Raw genomic sequence first — 21,191 nt, 5'->3', positions numbered from 1 at the left:
ATGTAACCAGATCAGCACATATATACACGCAATACCTGCTGAAATGCATGGTCTAGCTGGATGCCTCTCTGCCTGCTCACTTGGTCAACGGCCTTTGTAAAAGGCACTGCCTGTAGAAGAAGGTGACAAGGTGAGGTGACCAGCCATTCCAGGCCTACAACAAAGAATCACCACCTCAACCTGGATACCAGCTCAGGAGGAAAGATCAGGAAGACCGGCACTGATGCTTAAGGCAACCTCCTCACTCTGCCTAATGGTAGGGATGGCCCTTGGTGTCCCAACCACATTGCCAATAGCATAGTATTCCTCCATAGTCTGATATCAGGTCCACTCCTTCTGGAATAGCCTCACAGATGCCTTTATCATGGGCTGTTTCTGTTCACCTTCTCACAGAGGAAAAACCTATAAGCACAGTTGAAGGACAATGCTGCATAGCCCCTGGAAGAATGTGAAGAGAAGGAAGGCTGAAACACACAGCACCTCATAGCACAGATGTAGATGAGCACGCTGGTTTGTGGAATGTAATGCCAGCAAAGAATGGAGGGGGGAAGTGGAACACATGGATTGGGGGAGTGGGGGAATTGTGATGCCTCCATTAGGTGCCTGGGTGACACTCAGACAATCACCTTTAGCACAGTAATTGCCCTGCAGTAGCAGCCCTAGCTTTGGGTGGGTGCGTAAAATATATTTTCCAGCAACAACATATTACAGTTTTAAGTGCTAGCAAAATGTAACATCTTCCTCACAATAAAAGTGCTAGCAGGATGAATACATCTAGATCCCCATTGTGCAAATAAATGATTGTCTGAATGGGCCTTTAAAACACTGTGTCAAAGAAAATAATCGGGTGCGTATCTCTTAAAAATGGGCCAGACCCTGCTTGCTCTGGTGTCCAAAGTGTGGATGGCATCTAAATGCTTATCTCAGTGTTTTGGGCTTTTGACTGCTGGCCACATGTAACAATATTGTTTTCAAGTTGCTCTCTTGAGATTCTTGCCCTTTCCCCCCATGGCTCTCACAAGTGCAGTTTCAAAAAAAATATCTGAATCATGAGAGTTCATGATCGTGTGGAATTACTGAGCTGAAAGCAGCCTAAGGCTGTAAACACACTAGTCACCAGATCATTAGCCATCCCTGGAGGGGGAACGGGTAGATCTGGCGATCAATTACAAAACCTCTTTGAAGCTGATTTTTTTTTTAAAATCCACTCAAGCTGATCCCATCAGGTTTTACAGCACAAGGGTTTGACTAGTGTCATGCGCCCCCATTTTCAGGAAAGAGAGGTGGAGATGCACCAGAACTGGCGGAACAGTGAGTGTGTTTCTACCTTAAAAGAACATTCCGTAATACTGCTGCAGGAGATGAACTCTGGGTCAGGAATAGGCAGGAAAGAATTCTGTGTGGATCAGAATCCATCTTGGTTGTGGGCAAAGGACAAGCAGCATCTATGGAACAACTGCCACCACGGTACCCCTGCCGTAGCCTCACATATACTCCGTAGGTTGTGAGGAAGGAACCTGTGTAAGGGTGAGAGAGTAAGACTGGAAGAGCACGTTACGCACGTAAGGAAATTTGTTAGGCACTGGGGCAGATTATCGTATACCTGACTTCCATGAGATGTTTGTAAAATGGTAGAGACAGTATCATGCATAGAATATCAGTCTCTTTAATGTTATAAGTTCCTTTATAGGAGGAGGCACTTAGCCTTAGTGTTTTGCTTGGCAAAAGGCATGGGGGGGAGGGAAGGAATTCCCCAAAGCCTTCAAGTTTTTCTTCAGCCTTTTTGCTCTTGTGAATTGTCTCAGCTAGCAGAGCGTTCTGAGTAATGTAATGTAAATGAGGACAGTACGCCCAGCACTGCCACTACGAAGGTCTATTAAACTACCCAGGCCATGGGTGCATGCAGCCATCCAACAGACTCTCCCTTTCCCTCCCGTCTCTGATACCTTTTCTGTGTCTCTGGCTGCTTCCTCCTTCCCTCAACTAGTCTGTATGAAATTCCAGGTCTGTGAGCAGCCAGCTCTGTCCAATTTTCATTTCACACATCGTTGCCATTGGAAAATGGATACAATAACACAGGCAGATGCATCCAAGCTGCAGCTATCATTTGCTTCTCCCCACCCTCCCTCCCTCCCTTTGTATATCTGGAGAAGAAAGGGAGAGAGGGTTAGATAGGTAGATTATAACCTTAGATACAGATAAATGAGGCAGGGTTCCTCCGCCTTCCCCGCTGAAGTTGCAATTGTACATTTAGTCCCTATTTGCAGACAGCTTTAGGTAGGCCACTCTTCTGGGGAAGGAAGGAAGGAAGGAAGGAAGGAAGGAAGGACTCTCAAGGAACAGAGCCAGGAGGACAGAGAGATAAATGCAGTACACAAGGACAAACTACATTTAAGTGAAAGCTGCAAGCATCAATTTAGTCACACACCACGTTAAGCATGATTGAATCCGTTACGATTAGCCCAGGTAAAAGTCACTAGCTTGGCAGCACTAATTAAGCCTGTGCAAGTGCAAGGTGCTTAGGATTTAATTTCCCCCCATTTATCTTGGAGGTCTTGTAAATCAACAGAACAGGTCTGCCTTCCTACAGAATAGTCATATACATTTCTGTATGCACATGTGCATGCTCATAAATACACAGTGGAGAAATAGAAATTACGGTTCCTTTGTTTTCATGCCACAGTTAGATTGTAGGTAAACATTCTTTTTTAAAAAAAAAAATACTCACATTGATATTGCCAGTATCCTAAACAGGTCTTTCTCTTTTTTTCCCCATGGGGTGAATGACATTCTCTTGTTGCCTGCATTTTCTGTCAACCGACAGGCTGCATTGCTTGTTCAAACACGTATTTACCAGCCATGCAGAGACACCAGAGTGGGGTCGGGGGATCTTGAAAAGAATGTCCTGGCTGGGCAACAAAGGGGAAAATATCTGAGTCAAAATTTTCATTTTCCCCCCATAGCCTTAATTTCCATAAACAGCAGCAGCTCATTTTAAGTCTGTCCTTTAAACTTCAGGTCCCCGCTTATCTGGTGACAGACAAAGCACAGTCACCACAGGGCTGCCTGCAGGATGGATAAGGTGCTCTCTCTGTGCATTGTGGGTCTGATCTTTTCCATCCTGCATGTGCATTAATGGAACTGCAGGGTGGTAGAGTTGAAAGAACAGGCACCTGACAGAGAGGTCTCAGGAAGGGACGTATTTTGGTTTGCCTATACATCACCTCTAAGAAAATGTTTTTATTAGCATCTGGATCTTTATACCTGCCCCGAAAAAGAATTGGTCTAGGTTTTTGCAGCTGCTTAGCCTCCTTTCATTTAGGCCACAAGTAAGGCCCCAACGTTCTTAGGATCATATCCAGCTTGATTTTCAAAAGACCTGAGCATATGTGAGCAGAAATTATCTGTACATTAATGAAAATTAATCCAGCCAGATCATTATCTTGGATAAATCAGTAAAAAGACATAAAATGCATGTTTAAGGAGCAGGCTCTTAAGGACAAATTTTACTTGCTGGAAGCCACATGAGGACAACCCTCCTCTGATTTTGTTCCATAACATTCCAGTAATGTGGCCCCCAAAGCAATGTTTATGTCAAAGGAAGGATGTTACAGACCACAGACATATAATTCATAACAATGCTTTTAATAAAGTTGCTTGTAGGTTTTTTATAGTATGTTAGTTTTTTTATGTTAGTTGCCTTGAATCTTTTAGGAAAGGTTTTACTAAATAATGTTTTAACTAAACAAACAGTAGTGAAAGAGCATGGAAAGAAGATATAGGGTGCACCACTGTCAGCAAGTGTTCATTAGCCCATATAATAGGGAGTCACAGACCAGACACCTGTCCCAACACTACAGACCTTGAAATCTCTCCTTGTCAGGCTGCATAAGGAAATGCAAAGAAATGACCTTGTGGATTAGGCTATATAACAAGGATGGGAAACCTGTGGCCCTCCAGATGTTGCTAGATGCCAAATCCCATCCACCCCAGCTAGCCAGCACGACCAGTGGTCAGGTATGATGAGAGCTGTAGCCCAATAATAGCTAGAGGGCCTTAGGCTCCCCATCTCTGCCATATAGGATAGGCTGTCACCCTCCCCACCCATTCCCCAAATTTGTTGGAGGATTGTCTTGTACATCTGAACATGTGGCTTATCTATGCTTTTTCTTCATATCTGCTTAAAAGACAAACCACCCTAGAAGTTCTATAGGCAGCATTTGCCACACATTGTAAAGCACCAAACTAGATGCTTCCTCTTCTCTAAGCAGTGGAAGTTCTTTTTTAAAAATCTTGTTTCTCTTAAGAGCACACTTTAGAAATTGCCTTTTCTGAGAAACTGCTGCCGTAGAGCCATAAATAAATACCTCCCCAACTTACCTTTCACTGTAGTTTCCATTTCATTTTATGTGCCGTTCTAACAGAAAGACATCTAATACAGTAATTTGTGAAGCAGCAACTGCCTACAGATTTTGTTAAAGAACCTTGACAAAGATGGTATGCTACAGCCTCTGTTTTGAGGACCTCTACTCTGACACAATGCAACACAGTTATTTTAAGCCAAGGCTAGCTGTATCAACATCATCCTTGGAGGTGCCACAAAACAGGTTCTAGATGACAGCAGATTATTTGGTCCACCACATCCTGTTTATTGCTCAGGCCCTCCGTGGGGATTTGCTTAGTTATTGATTGAAGGAAAATTTAAGTAGAAGGTTGGTGTGGCTGTTTGGCTGTGTGAGAGACTGGAATAGAAGATGGCTTGGTTCAGGTTTACCATGCAGCTACAGACTGTTCTCATAAGATCTTGGGCAATATCTGTGGAAAATCAAGTAAGGGCTCTTTTGTCCCTTTTTTATGCTTAAATAGTGATCCTACTGAGTGTGAGAAGCAGATTTGTAAAACACATTGCTGCACAAGTGGTGTGTGAATAGACTGAGAGTGTGGGAACAGAATGTGTGTGTGAAAGAATTACCTGAAGGATAATTGGTGGTTGAGGAAATGGGCATGTGAGTGGACAGTGAGTGTAAAATATTACATACATAGATTATTATTATTACTTTTATTTCGCTTGGTACCAGAAGGTCCCCAAGCGACTGACACAGTGTTAAAACGAAACAAAGAAAACACACTATAAAAACATAACAGTAAACAACAACAATACAATAGCAATTTACCCACACACAGCCACAGGAAAGTTTGGCAGCATATTAAAAACAAAACATCATCTCAATCTATCAAATATCTGGGAGAAAAGGTACGTGTTTACCTGGCACCGAAAAAATGTCAATGATGGCACCAGGTGGACCTCAATGGAGAGCATATTCCACAGATGTGGAGTCACAACTGAAAAGGCCCTTTCCCTTGTTACTACCCTCTGAGCTGACCTCAAAGGGGGGACCTGGAAAAGGGCCTCAGAGAAAGATCTACATACATTCCATTCCATTCCTACAGACAGACAGACATAAGAAGAGCCTGCTGGATCAGGCCAGTGGCCCATCTAGTCCAGCATCAGGGTTGCCAGGTCCATGGCCTGAGACTGATCCTGTATCTTTAGGAGAAGAGAAGGTCAGCCAAGTGCAGGTGTTCTTGCAACTCTGTAATGGGAAAAAACACAAGATGGAATTCTCCCTTCCCCCTCCACAACTTTTAAAGATACAGAAGACCTCTTGGAGACCGGGCCTGGCAACCAAGAGGTCTTCTGTATCTTTAAAAGTTGGGGAGGGGGAAGGGAGAATTCCACCTTGTGGTTTTTCCATTACAGTGTTGCAAAAACGCCTGCACTTGGCTTACTTTCTCTTCTCCTAAAGATACAGGATCAGTCTCAGGCCAAGAACCTGGCAACCCTATCCAGCATCCTGTTCTCACAGTGGCCAACCAGGTGCCTGGGGGAAGCCCGCAAGCAGGACCTGAGTGCAAGAACACTCTCCCCTCCTGAGGCTTCTGGCAACTGGTTTTCAGAAGCATGCTGCCTCTGACTAGGGTGGCAGAGCACAGCCATCATGGCTAGTAGCCATTGATAGCCCTGTCCTCCATGAATTTGTCTATTCTTTTAAAGCCATCTAAGCTGGTGGCGATTACTGCGTCTTGTGGGAGCAAATTCCATAGTTTAACTATGCGCTGAGTAAAGAAGTACTTCCTTTTGTCTGTCCTGAATCTTCCAACATTCAGCTTCTTTGAATGTCCACAAGTTCTAGTATTATGAGAGAGGGAGAAGAACTTTTCTCTATCACTTTCTCAATGCCATGCATAATTTTATACACTTCTATCATGTCTCCTTTGACCCGCCTTTTCTCTAAACTAAAAAGCCCCAAATGCTGGAACCTTTCCTCGTAAGGGAGTCGCTCCATCCTCTTGATCATTCTGGTTGCCCTCTTCTGAACCTTTTCCAACTCTATAATATCCTTTTTGAGATGAGGTGACCAGAACTGTACACAGTATTCCAAATGCGGCTGCACCATAGATTTATACAGTGGCATTATGATATCGGCTGTTTTATTTTCAGTACCTTTCCTATAATAATATAATAGGCACCAAGAGACTGCAAATAGAAAACAAATCTTCATATGTGTATGTGTTTTCACTTCTCTGCATATTCACTTGTCTTCCCATCTCAAACGTCAGCTGACCAAATAGGCAATTGCACTTTAAGCCATGCTATGTCACCTCCTTGACAAATAGCACTGAGTGAGTTAGCAGTTAGCATTCAGAGTGATTGCACTTTCTTTGTCAGAAAATTAATGACTGTGCCACTCTGGTTAATTGTTGATGAGTGCTCCACATTAATTATTAACTTTCCTCAAGTTATTAGGGATAGAGTAGAGAAAAAGCTGTCAGGCCTTGCATTCCATTATGATATGAAGGTCTTTACTGGCCCATAACACCAAAGGAGCAGTGACATATCATCAGCACCCAATCCCCCCAGCAACCTCACCCCAGAGGTAGAGCCCACTCTCATTCTTCTTTCTCCAATATTATAATCACTCAGTATAGAAACACACTTACTGTTCTGATGGTTCCAGTTAGGGTTGCCAGGTTCATGGCCTCAGACTGATCCTGTATCTTTAGGAGAAGAGAAAGTCAGCCAAGTGCAGGTGTTCTTGCAACACTGTAATGGAAAAACCACAAGGTGGAATTCTCCCTTCCCCCTCCCCAACATTTAAAGATACAGAAGACTTCTTGGTTGCCAGACCCGGTCTCCAAGAGGTCTTCTGTATCTTTAAAAGTTGTGAAGGAAGAAGGGAGAATTCCACCTTGTGGTTTTTCCCATTACAGAGTTGCAAGAACACCTGCACTTGGCTGACTTTCTCTTCTCCTAAAGATACAGGATCAGTCTCAGGCTATGAACCTGGCAACCCTAGTTCCAGTACATCTCCACCTCTCTCTTCTGAAAACAGGGGCACATGATGCTAGTCAAACCCTGTCCCTTTTGCTGTAAAACCTGATGGGAGCAGCTTGAGTGCATTTTTTAAAAATTCAGCTTCAAAGAGATTTCACAGCTGATTGGCAGATCAAGCCCTTCCCCCTCCAGGTGTGGCTAATGGAAACACTTTGCTCTGGCAACTAATGTGTTCACAGCCTCATTTGCTTCTGTCTTCCAGATGAGGGTGGGCAGGTTTTTTCCAAGCAATTTCTCAAAGAAAAATGGTGTTCATGCAGGACAAGACCCACTGATCCTCCAAAGAACGACAGTTCTAAGAAAGGTGCTTAGTCAACATACCACTTCAGCAGAGACTAGGTAGGAAGCAGCAGGTAGATTGTGTTGCTTTTGCTTAAATCAGGGGCAGGGACCCATAACAAGATTGTTTGGTTTCTGTGCTGCGCAGAGAGAAAAGAACTTCCTTTTTTTGCAGCACAACACAGAAAACCCTTCCCCTTTGCCTTGCTCTTTCTATTCCCTTCACATCCTCTGTACATCTGCTGTTTCTCACCTCCTAGCATAACTCTCTCTCCCTGCCCCCAACAGCCTCACTATTTCTGTCTCCCCCCCCACATTTAAGCTCTGTGTTTCCCCCTCCCCCTCCCCCTCCCCCTCCCCCTCCCCCTATTTAAAGTATTGCTACCCTTTGACTCCACTTATCCTTAGCTCCACTTGATGTGTAACTGCTATGCCTTTTGCCCCACCAGCCTCAGTGGGTCAAAAGCAACCACTGGTGGTGAATAATCATGCTGGAGTCCCTGGCCCATAAAAGATGGAGCTGTGTCTTTACGACTACACAGGAAGATAAAGAAGCAACACACACAAGGTTGGGGTGACCTTGGCCACATTATTTGTTAAACTATTTATTGAACCCAAAGCAGATCTGCATAGAGGAAACAAGGTGCCAGGGGTAGCCCTTCCTCTATTCCCTCCCTTTAGCTCCACCCCTTTCAGGTGAGAAAGGAGGCCTTCCTTCCCACCTTTTTTCTGGGGACACACAACTCCAGGCAGATGTTACAGGTGTTTGACTTCCTGGCCAATAAAAGCTAGGGCTTGTCTTTATTGGAGAGAGCAAGGGTTTTAGTTGTACCTGAATCCCACTAAAATACATATGAGTGCACTCTGCTATTCAAAATTTCATTCCCCATCACCATCATAGTATAGTACCAGCAATCGTTTCAGATCTTCAACTCAACTTTAACCCTGTCTTGCAACATGGGACCCAATTTTTTCACTGTAGATGTGTTGGGTATTCTCTTTCTTTTGCTCCCCATCTCTTAAAGAACCTTTTAAAAAGAAGGAGGAGATGGAGACAATGGTGTTAGTGCTGCTGGCATGGCTCACCTGAGATTGGGAGCACCATGGAATCATGGGTTCTAACCCAAAGATCAGTTGTGAATGCAACAAGAGAGTGGTTCCAGGATTTTCCAGGCAGGGGACCATCAGTGGGGGCACAAACTTGACTTTCCATTTGCCCTGTCAGCCACTCACTCCCCATTGTAAGGTCCACTCTCACAAGATCAGCATTCTTTGGAAAATGGGGATTGAAGGAGGATAGTGGTGAAGGAAGGACATTTTTAAAAGCCTTCCCCTTCCTACATTGTCTCTCTTTTCTGCCTTATAAAGGAGCATTTCTCAGCCAAGAAGTACATACCACAGTTCTCCAGAGTTCACACACAGCTGAAGCCTGGCTGGTCCACCCTTGATGCTTGCCATGGAAAGCAAACCATCTGTGTCCATATTGCTTTTTCAGCCATTGAACTTCTCACAGACTCAGACCACGTTGAAGGTGTTAGTGCTGTCTCTGACCAGCTATCAATACTTTTCATAAACTCTGGTGTTAGCCTACTGTGAGAGTTATATACAGTCAGGCAGAGCAATCCAACGTATGGGAAGCGGCGGACCTTCAGGAGCCTCAGGGTTGGCTGAACATGGGCTCAGCTGGTTGCTGCATGCAGGGACCGGAAAGTAAAAAGCCAGCCCTCATGAATACCCCTACTGGGGAGTAAGCACACTCCATAGCCTTCCATTGTAATTATTTTCTTAGATGAACCTTTTTCCCCAGTGTAACTTTGGCCTGGAGTGAGACCCACAGGAGCACCTTGGACAGGAGTTGAATGTTGTATAAATCCCCCCCTGCAGCGCCACCTCCTCCACACCCCTGGAACCCCCCTATTTCAGGCCTTACACTGGCTTTTGGGGCCTTACACCAGCCTTAATCCCAGCTGAGCCAGCAGGGGCCCAGCTGTGCCACGGCTGCTCCGCAGTGGAGCCAGGGTGAGGGGCTTCTGCCAGCAGAGCCAGGACTCTGCCAGCTCAACTGAGGGTCTGCCATATATAACTCCCCTCAGCCCAGCATAAATACAAGTTCGATTGCACCCTAAGTGTTTTAAGCACAAAGATTATAGTGCATAATCACACCAGTGCCTCTGGGATAAAATATCAAAATGTGAATTTGATAGAGTGAAAAATTACCATGAATTACATTTCAATCTACACTCTGTGCTGGTCTCTTTATTTTCCTCTCTAAACTGGGCAGGAGGACACTTGGTATCAATGTCATGTCTATTCATTATTTTGTTGAATTTTATAACAACTAAGAGGAACATTCCATTATACAAAACTGTAACCATAGCTTTGAACTTGTGGTTTCTGTTGTTGCTGTAGTTCTGTTTCTTGTTTAAATTCAACAGGCAAGACAAATTATTTCTCCAGATCAAACATTTCCTGGGGAACTCGCATGGTGAAGAAATAGCATCACCACCCTGCGTGCCTTCATTTCCATTAAGCAGTACGAACCAAGCCTCTATACAAATGCCTGATCATGCAGAGGCTCAGTTAATGCAATTTCTTTCCCTCAAAAATATGAAAGGAAGGAATTGTGCAAAGGTGGTGGGGACCCCGTGCAATCAGCCCAGGTTAACATAAGAAATGGGGCATTTTTGAGCAAGGTTAAAAACCTCATGTGGGGTTTCCTTCTATGGTTCCAGATGGACTCCTACAAGGTCTATGACACTGCAGTCTTGTCCCAGAAGGGAAGAAAGTCAGGGGAAGCATGGTGGGGAAGTCTGCTGTATTAATAGAAAGCAGTGTTTCTTTGCTGCACATGAAACATAAAGCTCAGCATAACCCCCAAAGAAAACATAATCACTCCCAATTAGATAACATTAGTAATTGGGATTAGCAATCAAAAGCTGTCCATTTACAAGCAATTCCCAGTAACACTGAGTAATTGACAGTAATTAAGCACTAATTAATTCATGCTGGGAATGATCCTGTCTGAGCCAGCCAGCACCATCAAATCTCTCTCTAGCTTCTTTGAAGGAGGGATCAGGCTCTGTGTAGACATGGGACCAAACATCACCCAGTGATGTCTCAAGCTTTACTTATAATTTAACATCATACTGAATTTTTAACAGTGCTAAGTGGAGTTTTCCTTGCCATAATCCTCCTCTGATGCACTCATTTTTGATAAGTAGTTGATTATCAGTACTCAGCCTAACTGTAGTTCCTAGAGAATGAATAACACATAATCACAAGCAGCATTAAGCATTGCAAGGGTGGATATCCCCCCCTTCCCTTTTCTCCCTTGCTCCCAGCATTTAGGCATCTGCATAAAGTGCTTGCTCTTCTCACTCTTCCACCTATTAGGAGGGAACTCTTTGGACCTCCTCCTCCTTCTCCCTCCTAGTGGGGATGAAGGTGTGTCTCCATGTCACCAATACTCAGCATGTGGCCACATCTTTAGAAGGTGGCACCATCCCAAAACCAGCCTCCTCAACTCAAGTGTGGCAGTCCACTCATCTGCCCTGTTCTCAGTATTGAATTAGCCAGTCACTGTGTTGAAGGTTGAGCAGATTTTTTTTTTGCAGCATCTGCAGTTGGCTATAAGAACCACTTTTATTCACCTAGTCCATATTGTCTGGATGGTGGAGATTAAGTTAATTTGGCTCATTTGTTTTTCCTGTGGTTACAGCTGGCAGACATGGAAAGCAACTAAGGCTGCAATCCAATACATGTATACTCAGAAATAAGCTCCATTGAGTTCAATGGGACTTACTCCCAGATAAGTGTGTATTGGATTGTAGCCTAGGTTGGTAAGTTAGGCTACTCTGGTGAGCACCCTGAATGCCTAGTAGGTAAAGGGGTGCTGTCCCAATTTACCTCTTTTTACTGCCCAGCTTTGCATTTATACCCAGTTACAGGCATGTGTCTTCATTCAGTTGGAGGACTGCAAACTATTTTGCCCCACCAATTTTCTTCCCCTTGTAATGCCATGCCACCTACACAAAAGTGGTTTTAGTTTTCTGAAAGGTAATTATTCTCCTGTTTATTACCTACATAAACCTCTGTTCAGATCTTGGCCAGCTTTTATAATGCCATGCGTCTTTGTGAAGAATCTGCCATATGTTTGTATGCTATGCTATTTATTCTTGATTCAGTGAGATCATAAAATGATGTCCTGGGAATATTTATGCCCTTTCAAAATGAATAACAAATAATCCAATCTTGCATGTCCAGTGCATACAAGTTGGGAATTTCCCTGAAATTTTGCACTGAAGTTCCAAATTCTGGGATCAGTAAACTTACATCTTGTTTTGAATAAATTATGCCAACCAAGTATATTTGTATATATCATAGCACAATCCTGTACATATCTGTTCAGCAGTAAGTCTTACTAAGTTCAATGAGACTTACTCCCAATACAAATGTGTTCAGGACTGGAACCTCAGTCTGTCAGCCTGCATGCTTCATTCGTAGCATCAGCTCTACAGCAGAAAGTGGTTTTCTTGGGGAAGGAAAATAAATCAAAGTGACGTCCTCATGTTTTCAATGCCTAGAGTTCACAAGAAACCTTGGGCACAGCATTCTGAGCTTCTGCAAACCTGATATTTCACACCAGACTTGCTTATCATATTCTAGCACAGATATGGATACAAGATGAGTCTTGGGGCTAATGCACACCCCTCATATATAGTACAGTATTGCTACTATATAGTGGTACACATTGTAGGGTAAATAGCATATTCAGGGGTGATTTAGATCAGGAAAATGACTTGATTGATTGATTGATTGATTGATTGATTGATATCCTCCTGAAGGAGTAGTAGAAAACGCTCCCTTCCCCAGTGTAGCTCCCCTGCTCCAACTGAACTTCCCACTACCTTCTTTAAACTAACAGGACAAAAACACTGGAGATCTGATCTCAGAGATCATCCAATCTCTTGTCTGGTTTGACTCTTAGTGTAGCTTTGAGTATGCACTGCATGATCTGATTTTCTGCGGACACATATTGCTTTGTGCATGTTGTGCCCATTTGGGTGTGCTGTTTCTGCAGAAACGGCAGGATTGTTTTATGCGTCTCAGTGTATTTGTGCACTCTGATAGGGGGTAACTCAGCCTGGCTGGCAGGCAGTGCTGCTGTATGCTTCTCGGTCTATGAGCAACTTTCCAGAGGGTGTCTTCTGTCACATAAAAATGTGGAAGCTGTAAAAAGAGGGATGAGCTGAGTGTAAGAGCGAACCAGAGAGTGTAAAAGAGCTAAAAATCCATTCTTGGGCTGTCAGGTACTTGCAACCATCAAAAGGAAAAATGTGTCCCCTAGAGCCACCATTCCTGATTGTCACCCCACTCCACTGAACTTGCATATGTTCACCCCTTATTACCCTGAGGTTCAGCTGGGGAACATGTTACAGGATTCAGCTGAAAGAAAATCTTCCAGAGGCTACAACGTATGTGGAAACCGGAGCAGCCCTTTAAATGAAATCCAGCAGAATAATGGTCCTATGCTGATCTTTGAAGCGCAAGTGAGGCCTCATTGTTAGTAGCACATGGAGAAGATATATAGAAATAACTTGGCTAATGGATGGCTGTGCTCCTAGTTTCTTTTAAGACTGATTCCTATTAATCTTCCCAGTCTCATCCACCTTCATAGGTTCCTTACGACCAGCCCAGGGTGAAATGTGTTCCCCTTTTAGAGTACCTCCCTTTACTGTCACCCTGCCTGGTGCTAGGTTTGAGGGACCCTCAGCAAAGTACTTTCTGGTGGGCTCCCTCCTACATTAGTGGGTCCCTGGCCAAGACTCATCAGGTAACATCACTGAGAAACTTAAATAACTTCATTGCTAAATCAGGGGCATTGTGGGTAATTTAAAGTGGCTGCTCACAGATCCAGGGCAGGCATCAGTGCCAGTGGACCTTAGTGGGAATGATGAGGCCAAAGCAGTTGCCCAAGTGTGCCAGGTGTTGAAGCCGTTCCCTGAGTTCTATTTCCACTCCAGACCCCTTTATTTTTTATATTAATTGTTCTTTATTGTATTAAGGGCCAAACTACATATTGTATTAAACATACTTTTCAAAAAATGTGCTTAAGTTAGCCAATTTTATTAAAAGGAAAAGCCATCATGCCAGGCCCCAATCTGGATCAGGTGTATGATTCAAAACAGGGTGTCACAGCACTAGGGTTGCTAGGTATCCAGTTTTCACCCAGAGAGTTTGGATTTTTGGTGTTCTCTCCGGGTCTCCAGGTAAGTCACCTTAAATTCTGCACTCTCAGCTTTCATTTAAAAAAAATTAAGTTTCTAGGTAGTCTGGTTCACGAGATATACACCAAAATGTCAGCCACTGCCCCCACAACTTCTGTGCAATGATCTCTTAGCTTGCTGCTCTAACTGCACCCTTTCAGGTTTGTAGCCAATAAGTGAAGTCAGGGTTGTGATTGACAAGGGATTTCTTGGACTCCAGGCAATACCTAGACCCCATTTCAAAGGTAGAAACTGTTGTTTTTCCTGTTTATCTGAAAATCTCATAAATTGAGTAAGTATATAGCTTTCAGCAGTACCAAAAGTCACTTTTTCTCTTGTGTGTAGGAGTCACACAAGTTTGAATTTTGAAGAGGGCAGTGTTTTGAAAACCTTCCCAATATGAAGCTATAATCCAATAATTGCTTTTCTGGGAGTAAAGCTGCAATGCTAATCCCACATACCCGGAGTAAACCCCATTGAATTCAGTAGGACTTACTTTTAAGTAGACATGGTTAGGATTGTGCTGTAAATTAATGGGACTTTTGAGTGAACATAGCAAAGAATTCTGTTGTGTTGTAAATCTTTCTCCTTCCAATCCTATTTTTTAAGCAATTAGGCAGAGCTTACATAGGTATCACTGTTTTTATTATGTAAGAAACTAACACTATTTTTTTAATGTTCTGCAGTGACCAACTAGTTTTGACAATAAACTATTATATGGGGTCTATGAATGTTTACATCTCCTGTGTGTGTGTATGGAGTCTTCCCAACAACCCTGTGAGGTAGGGTTGGTGATTGGAAATCAAGGCAGCTCACAACAAGAAATAAATCCCTTTAAAATTCCAATGGTTATTAAAACAAGTATAAACACTTGCAAAACAGCTTAAAGTGGCATGATTCTGAATGTTGGGTTGGGTGAGTTTTGACAACATTTTCCAAAGCTAAAGTCAAAGTAGAGTAATCAAGTAAAGCAACAGATATTTCATTAGCATTTGCTATACAGGATCTTAAGTTTAAACCCTGGGAAGAGTCTAAGAAACTGGTCATCTTTAAAGAGATCCTTTTGTTCCAGTGGAGTCTTTTATAGCGAAGATCGGGTGTAGTATCTTCGCAAAAAGGAATAGCGGCCGGATGTCCCCCTCCTATTGTTGTCAAAGTACAGATCAAGGGGAGATGGTCACTTTCCAGCCTGTCACCTACTAGAAAGTTGGCGATCTGATTGAGCAAAGGGGGGGATGTCAACACATAATCCACTACACTACTTCCACGTCCCAAAATGTAAGTATACTCTGCTAAGGCATCTGCCTTCATGTGTCCGTTTATAATTGTCAAATTCAAGCGGGCCGCCAGTTGGATCAAGCGTGTTCCCGCATAGTTTACCTTCTGGTCTTTTGAGCATCGACCATACTCTGGGATAACATTTTCAACCTCCATCGCCCCCCATAATGGAGATTCAGCCAGGGCATCGTTATTTGGACCAATCCTAGCGTTCAGGTCTCCCATTACTATTAATTGCACCTTAGGATATTGCATTTCTAAGTCAACTATATAATTTTCCAGCTGATCCCAGGATAGTGCTATTTCCCATTTGTGGGGGTAAGGTGGGATGTATACATTTATTAATAGAAGAATGGTTGCTCTAAGTTCTATTAGACCCGCAATAGCTAGGTTGCCACAGGGGGAAAGTTTTCTAACGTTCATACTTAAAGAGGTAGAAGTCATAATTGCTAGACTGGCCTTGGGTCTACCTCTTCTATTTGCGGGCTTCGCAGGTAGCTCCAAGGCTGAAAAGCCATCCAAGAAAATACTTTTTGTAGACCAGGTTTCCTGCATACAAATTACATCATGTGATCTAAAAATTCCTTAAACTCAGGGCACTGTAATTTGGAAAACCAGCCCGCAACATTCCATGATAAGATTCTAATCTGATCTAATTTCAGTCCCGATCCTCCCCATTTACAAGGTTCTCGAGTTCGATGCTGTAAAGATCTGGTGGGATTATCTTGAACCAAGGGAGACTGTCAGTCTTCTCTATGATCCGATCAAGCACATCATCCTTATCCAGAAATATGGCTCCAGATTTAGCAGGGGGCTGAGGCAATGACTTCGTATTAGAGGGAATTTTTAAAGGTGAGGCCTAATGTATCATGCTTAATGACATCACTAGGGCCTGCCCTTGTGACATCAGCGGCGTCACTAGCGGGAGTGCAGGGGAGTGCAGACCTCCAGTGTGCGCCCTCCCAGGGGCATGGACGAGGTGGCTGGGCTTGCGTGCGTGCACGCATACGCGCACACTCGAGGCCAGCCACCCCATCCATGCCCCTGGGAGGGCGCACACCGGAGGGGCACCCAGCCGGAGAAGGCCTGGGAATGCCGGTATGCCTCCCTCGCCCCGCTGACGCTGCTCCTGGTCTTGCCTGCCCGCCCACCTCCAAGGAGTTGGAGCAGCCTTGCCGGGCAACAGCACGGGGTGGGGTGGCTCTGGGTGTCAACCCCCTCATGGTGACACCCAGGTGCCGGCCACACCCTCCGCACCCTGGTAGTGATGCCCCTGTGTGACATCACTAAGGGCCACCCTTGTGACATCACTAAGGCTCGCCCCATGACATCACTCAAGCCTGCCCCTATGACATCACTACAGCCCACCCTGTGACATCACTGCAACCTGCCCCGTGACATCACAAGGGCCTGCCCCTGAAATCTCAGTGTTTAGGATGCTTCTGACCTAGCAACCCTACACAGCACTGATTTTCCTTCAAAAGAAAAGGGACTAGCACACCTTTTTAAAAAGATAAGTTATGGACTATATATGGACCTCAGGTGGGGATCAGTAACTAATATCTGAATAAGCAGGTTCCCCATAATAATAGTTAAGCTATATTTTTGTATAAGAAGCCTCACAACAGACTTTTCCATGTATTTTTCCTGAACAGTTCACAATATATTGCCCTCAATACAGAAATACACACATACACACATCTACCTCCCAAACCCCAATATAGCTGTAAGTTCCTAAATTGTTCACACTTTCCTCTCCAGCAGATACTGACCATCATCCAGAGCCCCATCTGTGCATGCACAGGGCTCCCATTCACACAACAGCCAATGATGGGGAAGTCTATTTTATTTTATTTTATTTTATTTTATTTTATTTTATTTTATTTTATTGTGCATGCACAGTTTACATCATAGATTAGGCCAGGGATTTCCAACTTTGTTGGGCCTGGGGACACATGTGGAAATTTAAGAAACTATGGTGGGCATCACCCATTTCACAGGAGAAAAAACTGGTGATGCTCAGAACACCCCCCCCAAAAAAAACACAGGTTAAGCACCTACACACAACAAACCCAAAGCAACTACAACACAGCAGGCAACACTCATCTGCAACCTAACTCAGGTTCATTAATTTCAGTGGGTCTACTCTGAGTAGAACTTAGTTGAATACAACTCAGATCCTCCCTCCACCAACCAAACAGCCAAAAACCTCTATTTTTAAGAAATAAAAAAGTGAAATACCTTGGTGGGTTTCAAAGGACAGGGGTCTTTGATAATGTCTTGATGTTCATGGGTGTCACATGGGGAACCCCAGGGTTAGACTGAGAAATCAGTTGCTGGGTCAAGGTGATCCAGAGTGAGCTTTGTGGTTGAATGAGGTTGAACCCAGGTCTTACGTAGGGTGAGTAGGTATGTGTATTCATCTCTATACTTTCACATGACATAACGAAAGAGAAAAACAATTCAAAACAAATGAGAAAAAAACCCTTTAACCAGATTTATTGTGTGCTCTTTTTATAATGAGTGTGATTTTTAAAGAGTTTCTTCATTGTTTACAAAGAGAAATGTAGCTTTCTTCCTACCAAGAGCTAAAAATATCCTAATCAGGTTTGGCCTTTGAAACCAAAAGGGGAGTAAATAGAATCTTAATATATATGCCTATGTCAGCAAAATCACTGTTACTAAAAAAGGATCCTGATGATGGAAAAGTTTAGCATTTAGAGCTCCTTAAGATGACATGATGTTGAGTGGCAGCCAGGTCACTAGCAGTTTGCAGTGTCTTCCTAGTGTGGTGCCAAAAATGCCATCCTATTTCTATAGGGCCATCTGCAGGCCACAAAAGTAGGAAGGGGGAGCATTTTCTGTATGTTTCAGAGGTGGGTAGGAAAAAAACTATGACATTTTTGCAAGGGCAGAATGCTTAACTTGAAAATTGACAGCAGGCTTTCTCCCTTTTTTCATTTTTAAAACTTTTTTTTTGCTATAGCAGCAGTTGCAGTGTTCTTTCCCACACTGCCTCCCCTGAATGGTGCTACATTATGATATAGTGTCATTTGGGGGGGAGAGGGGGAAATGGTGGTCCCCTCAATCACCATGTTTTCCCACTCAACATTACACCAAGAACAACACTACATCACAACACTGTGTTTTTTTTAATTTATGTACTTATTTGAAGCATTACCACTACATTGCAAATTTAATTCCATGGTGAGTTAAAAATTAAAACAAATCCAGATATGTCATAGAAATAAAATATAGACAGATAGTTACAACAGACCAACTGAAATAAACATGAACACTGGCATCAAACTCCACCCAAAGCTTTCTGATGCTACATCTTGATATAGTCATTGAATAGAGTCATTGTAGAGAAGACATGGCTGCCAGTCTGTTAGGTAGGGCCCCACCACTGGAACAAAAAAAATGTTGTTAATATTGTTATAGGTTTGTGAAGTTGCTCTGGATGATATCTGTGGGTTCTCTTAAGTCTGTAATCCTGTATCTGGAAGTTGGGATCTTCAGTAGAAGAAGTCTGCCGTAATGACCAAGCCAGTCTCTTTGTTTGGTTAATGGGTCTGTCAAGTGCCATCATTAACATGTGTAAGGACTTGGTCAGGAGAGCAATGTGTTACCATAGGAACAAGGCTATCCCTCCCCTCTCCTGTGGTTGGGGCATGGGGTAGATTTTATGTTAATCTGAAGAAAACTTGGAAAGACACAGAGAGGCTTTCCTCGAGTCTGTGCTGAATCCAAAGCTATGGCTTTGGGGACTTCCCTAGAAACCTAATGGAAAAGCAAGATCTGTTGGAGTGCTAGTGCTGTGAGCCTCTCCATCTTATACTCAGGTTATATATGTGTGTGTAAATAAAGCATATATCCTAAAGACACCACGGTCTCCACTGACCATTTCAAGGAAACCAAACCCTGGGTAAGTGCAGGAACCCCTTGGAGATTGGGATGAATGCAACAATATGCTCTTCATTGTTGTATATAATTATTAAAACATTTCTTAGAACAATATCCACTTATATTAACAATATTGCATGCTGTGCTGTCATAGTTCATGCCTTGCGCTACTCTAAAATTTTGTATCTCTGGTACAGTTATAAGGCTTTGTTATAGCTATGGCCTTTTATGGCCTGCATTATACCACAGATGGTGGGGAAATATCTATTCGTCTTCTCTTCTAAATCATTTCCCCCATGTGCCTTCTAAAAACAGTGAATGTGTGTTAGCAGGCTGACTTGTACAGACTCAGTGCTGATTCTGAAACTCTCCTTGCTGATGGGCTTCTGTTCAATCAGAAGAATGATCACTGGACAACTCTCCCAACTTACAAGTAGAACACGCATGCAAAATTTGTTACCCACCAAGATAAACACAGCTGACCATCTAAGTGTCACTATGCCCCAGAGTCTCAGTAAACCTTCTGTTTTTGCTGCCTGCTTGTAATACAAAACGGGGGGTGTTCTCATGCACCCAGCAGGCATAATATGTTGTTGATGGACTGCATTTAGCTTGGTGCATCACAGGTTATACAGGCCTGATTAGAATCAGTGCAACATACTTCATTCTGATTGTGTCAAGATAGTACTGGAAATACTAGCATGATGGGGATCATTCCAGTATCCATTTCTGCACAATCCATTTGCATGCTATATGCTCAACTTAATGGAGGCACCATGTTACAGATTGGCCTAGTTTAAGCAAAAGGTATCTTCTCCCCACCTCTTTCCCCTCATTTCTGTGAATGTCTTGAACACTTTCTACAGACTACTAGGGCATCCAGATGCTAGGCTGAGAAAACATAAAAACTAGCTTGCCAGAAGCATTGTAGCCCAGCCAGATCCCTACATGTTAGCTTTCCATGTGCAGATTTATTTTTATGTAGTGGAATATCCAGACATGTTAATTCTCCCACCCCCACCTCCAGCAATCCTGAGTGCAATAGGCAGCAAGAGCTGCATCAAATGACAAAGTGCTCAGTTGAACAATGCAGTTTATTTCCACAAGATATGGTGATGGGCACCAACTTTTAAAAGAAAGTAGACAATTTAATGGTGGATAAAGCTATTAATGGCTGTCGATGGCCATATGCTTCCTCCAGGATCAGAAGCACCATGCCTTGGAATACCAGTTGCTGGGAAACAATAGTGCGCGAGTGCTTTTGTGCTCATGGCCTGCTTGTGGCCGTCCCACAGGTTGACTACTATAGGACACAAGAGACTAGACTAGATAGGCCTTTGATCTGATCCAGCAGGGCTCTGCTTATGTTATCATGTTATATTTGAAGGCTGAGCACTCTCAGCACTGAGAGTGCATGAAATTCCATAGGGTACAACAACCTTTCCCATACTTTGAGTCCCCAGATGTTGCTGGACTACAGTTCCCGTCATTCCTGATCATTGGCATGCTGGCTGGGGCTGATGGGAGTTGTAGTCCAACAACATCTGGGAACCCAAAGGATGGGAAAGGATGGGGTACAACATTCTGTGTATGAACTTCTTCTTCAGTCACACTTGTGGATTCCTCCCATTGCCATTCACTTACTGTAGTCAATAACATTTGACAAATAAACCTGTATTTCCTTTCTCTGTGCTAACAGTAGATGTAGTTCCACAGTGCATATTTTTTGTCATCTCTGAAAAATCTGAATATTGTATGATGGAAAAGCAAGCAAAAATCTTATGCTTATTGTATATTATGTATAACTTTGATTTCACAGTAAAGTTTAGCTCATTAGGTTACCTTGGGCCAGTCACTGCCTCTCAGCCTCAGAGGAAGGCAATGGTAAAAGCACTTCTGACTACCACTTACCATGAAAACCCTATCTGTAGGGTTGCCAGAAGTCGTAATCGATTTGGGGGCAGTCCATTTATAGATGTGGGATCCCCACCTGCTGATTAAATCTGTGACATTTATTGAATTAACTTCACCCATAACAGCTGATTGATTGTTATTAAAAGAAATAT

The 21,191-nt window shown here is 43.3% G+C and overlaps 1 protein-coding gene across 3 annotated transcripts in view; it reads left to right on the top strand.

The window, feature by feature from the left end:
• Positions 1-21,191, top strand: part of CACNA2D2 (calcium voltage-gated channel auxiliary subunit alpha2delta 2) — a 1,044,533-nt gene that overhangs the window by 849,260 nt on the left and 174,082 nt on the right. The window contains exon 1 of one of the 3 annotated variants that reach the window (XM_061617859.1): positions 7,591-7,735. The exons of the other annotated variants lie outside the window; for them this stretch is intronic. Coding sequence (XP_061473843.1) covers positions 7,599-7,735 — 137 coding nt within the window. The 5' untranslated portion in view covers positions 7,591-7,598. Of the gene's footprint in view, positions 1-7,590; positions 7,736-21,191 lie in introns of those variants that run through there. 3 annotated transcript variants of the gene reach the window in all.

Source organism: Rhineura floridana, chromosome 3, assembly GCF_030035675.1.
Source record: "Rhineura floridana isolate rRhiFlo1 chromosome 3, rRhiFlo1.hap2, whole genome shotgun sequence".
NCBI lineage: Eukaryota > Metazoa > Chordata > Lepidosauria > Squamata > Rhineuridae > Rhineura > Rhineura floridana.
This window is presented reverse-complemented; position numbering and strand designations above follow the sequence as displayed.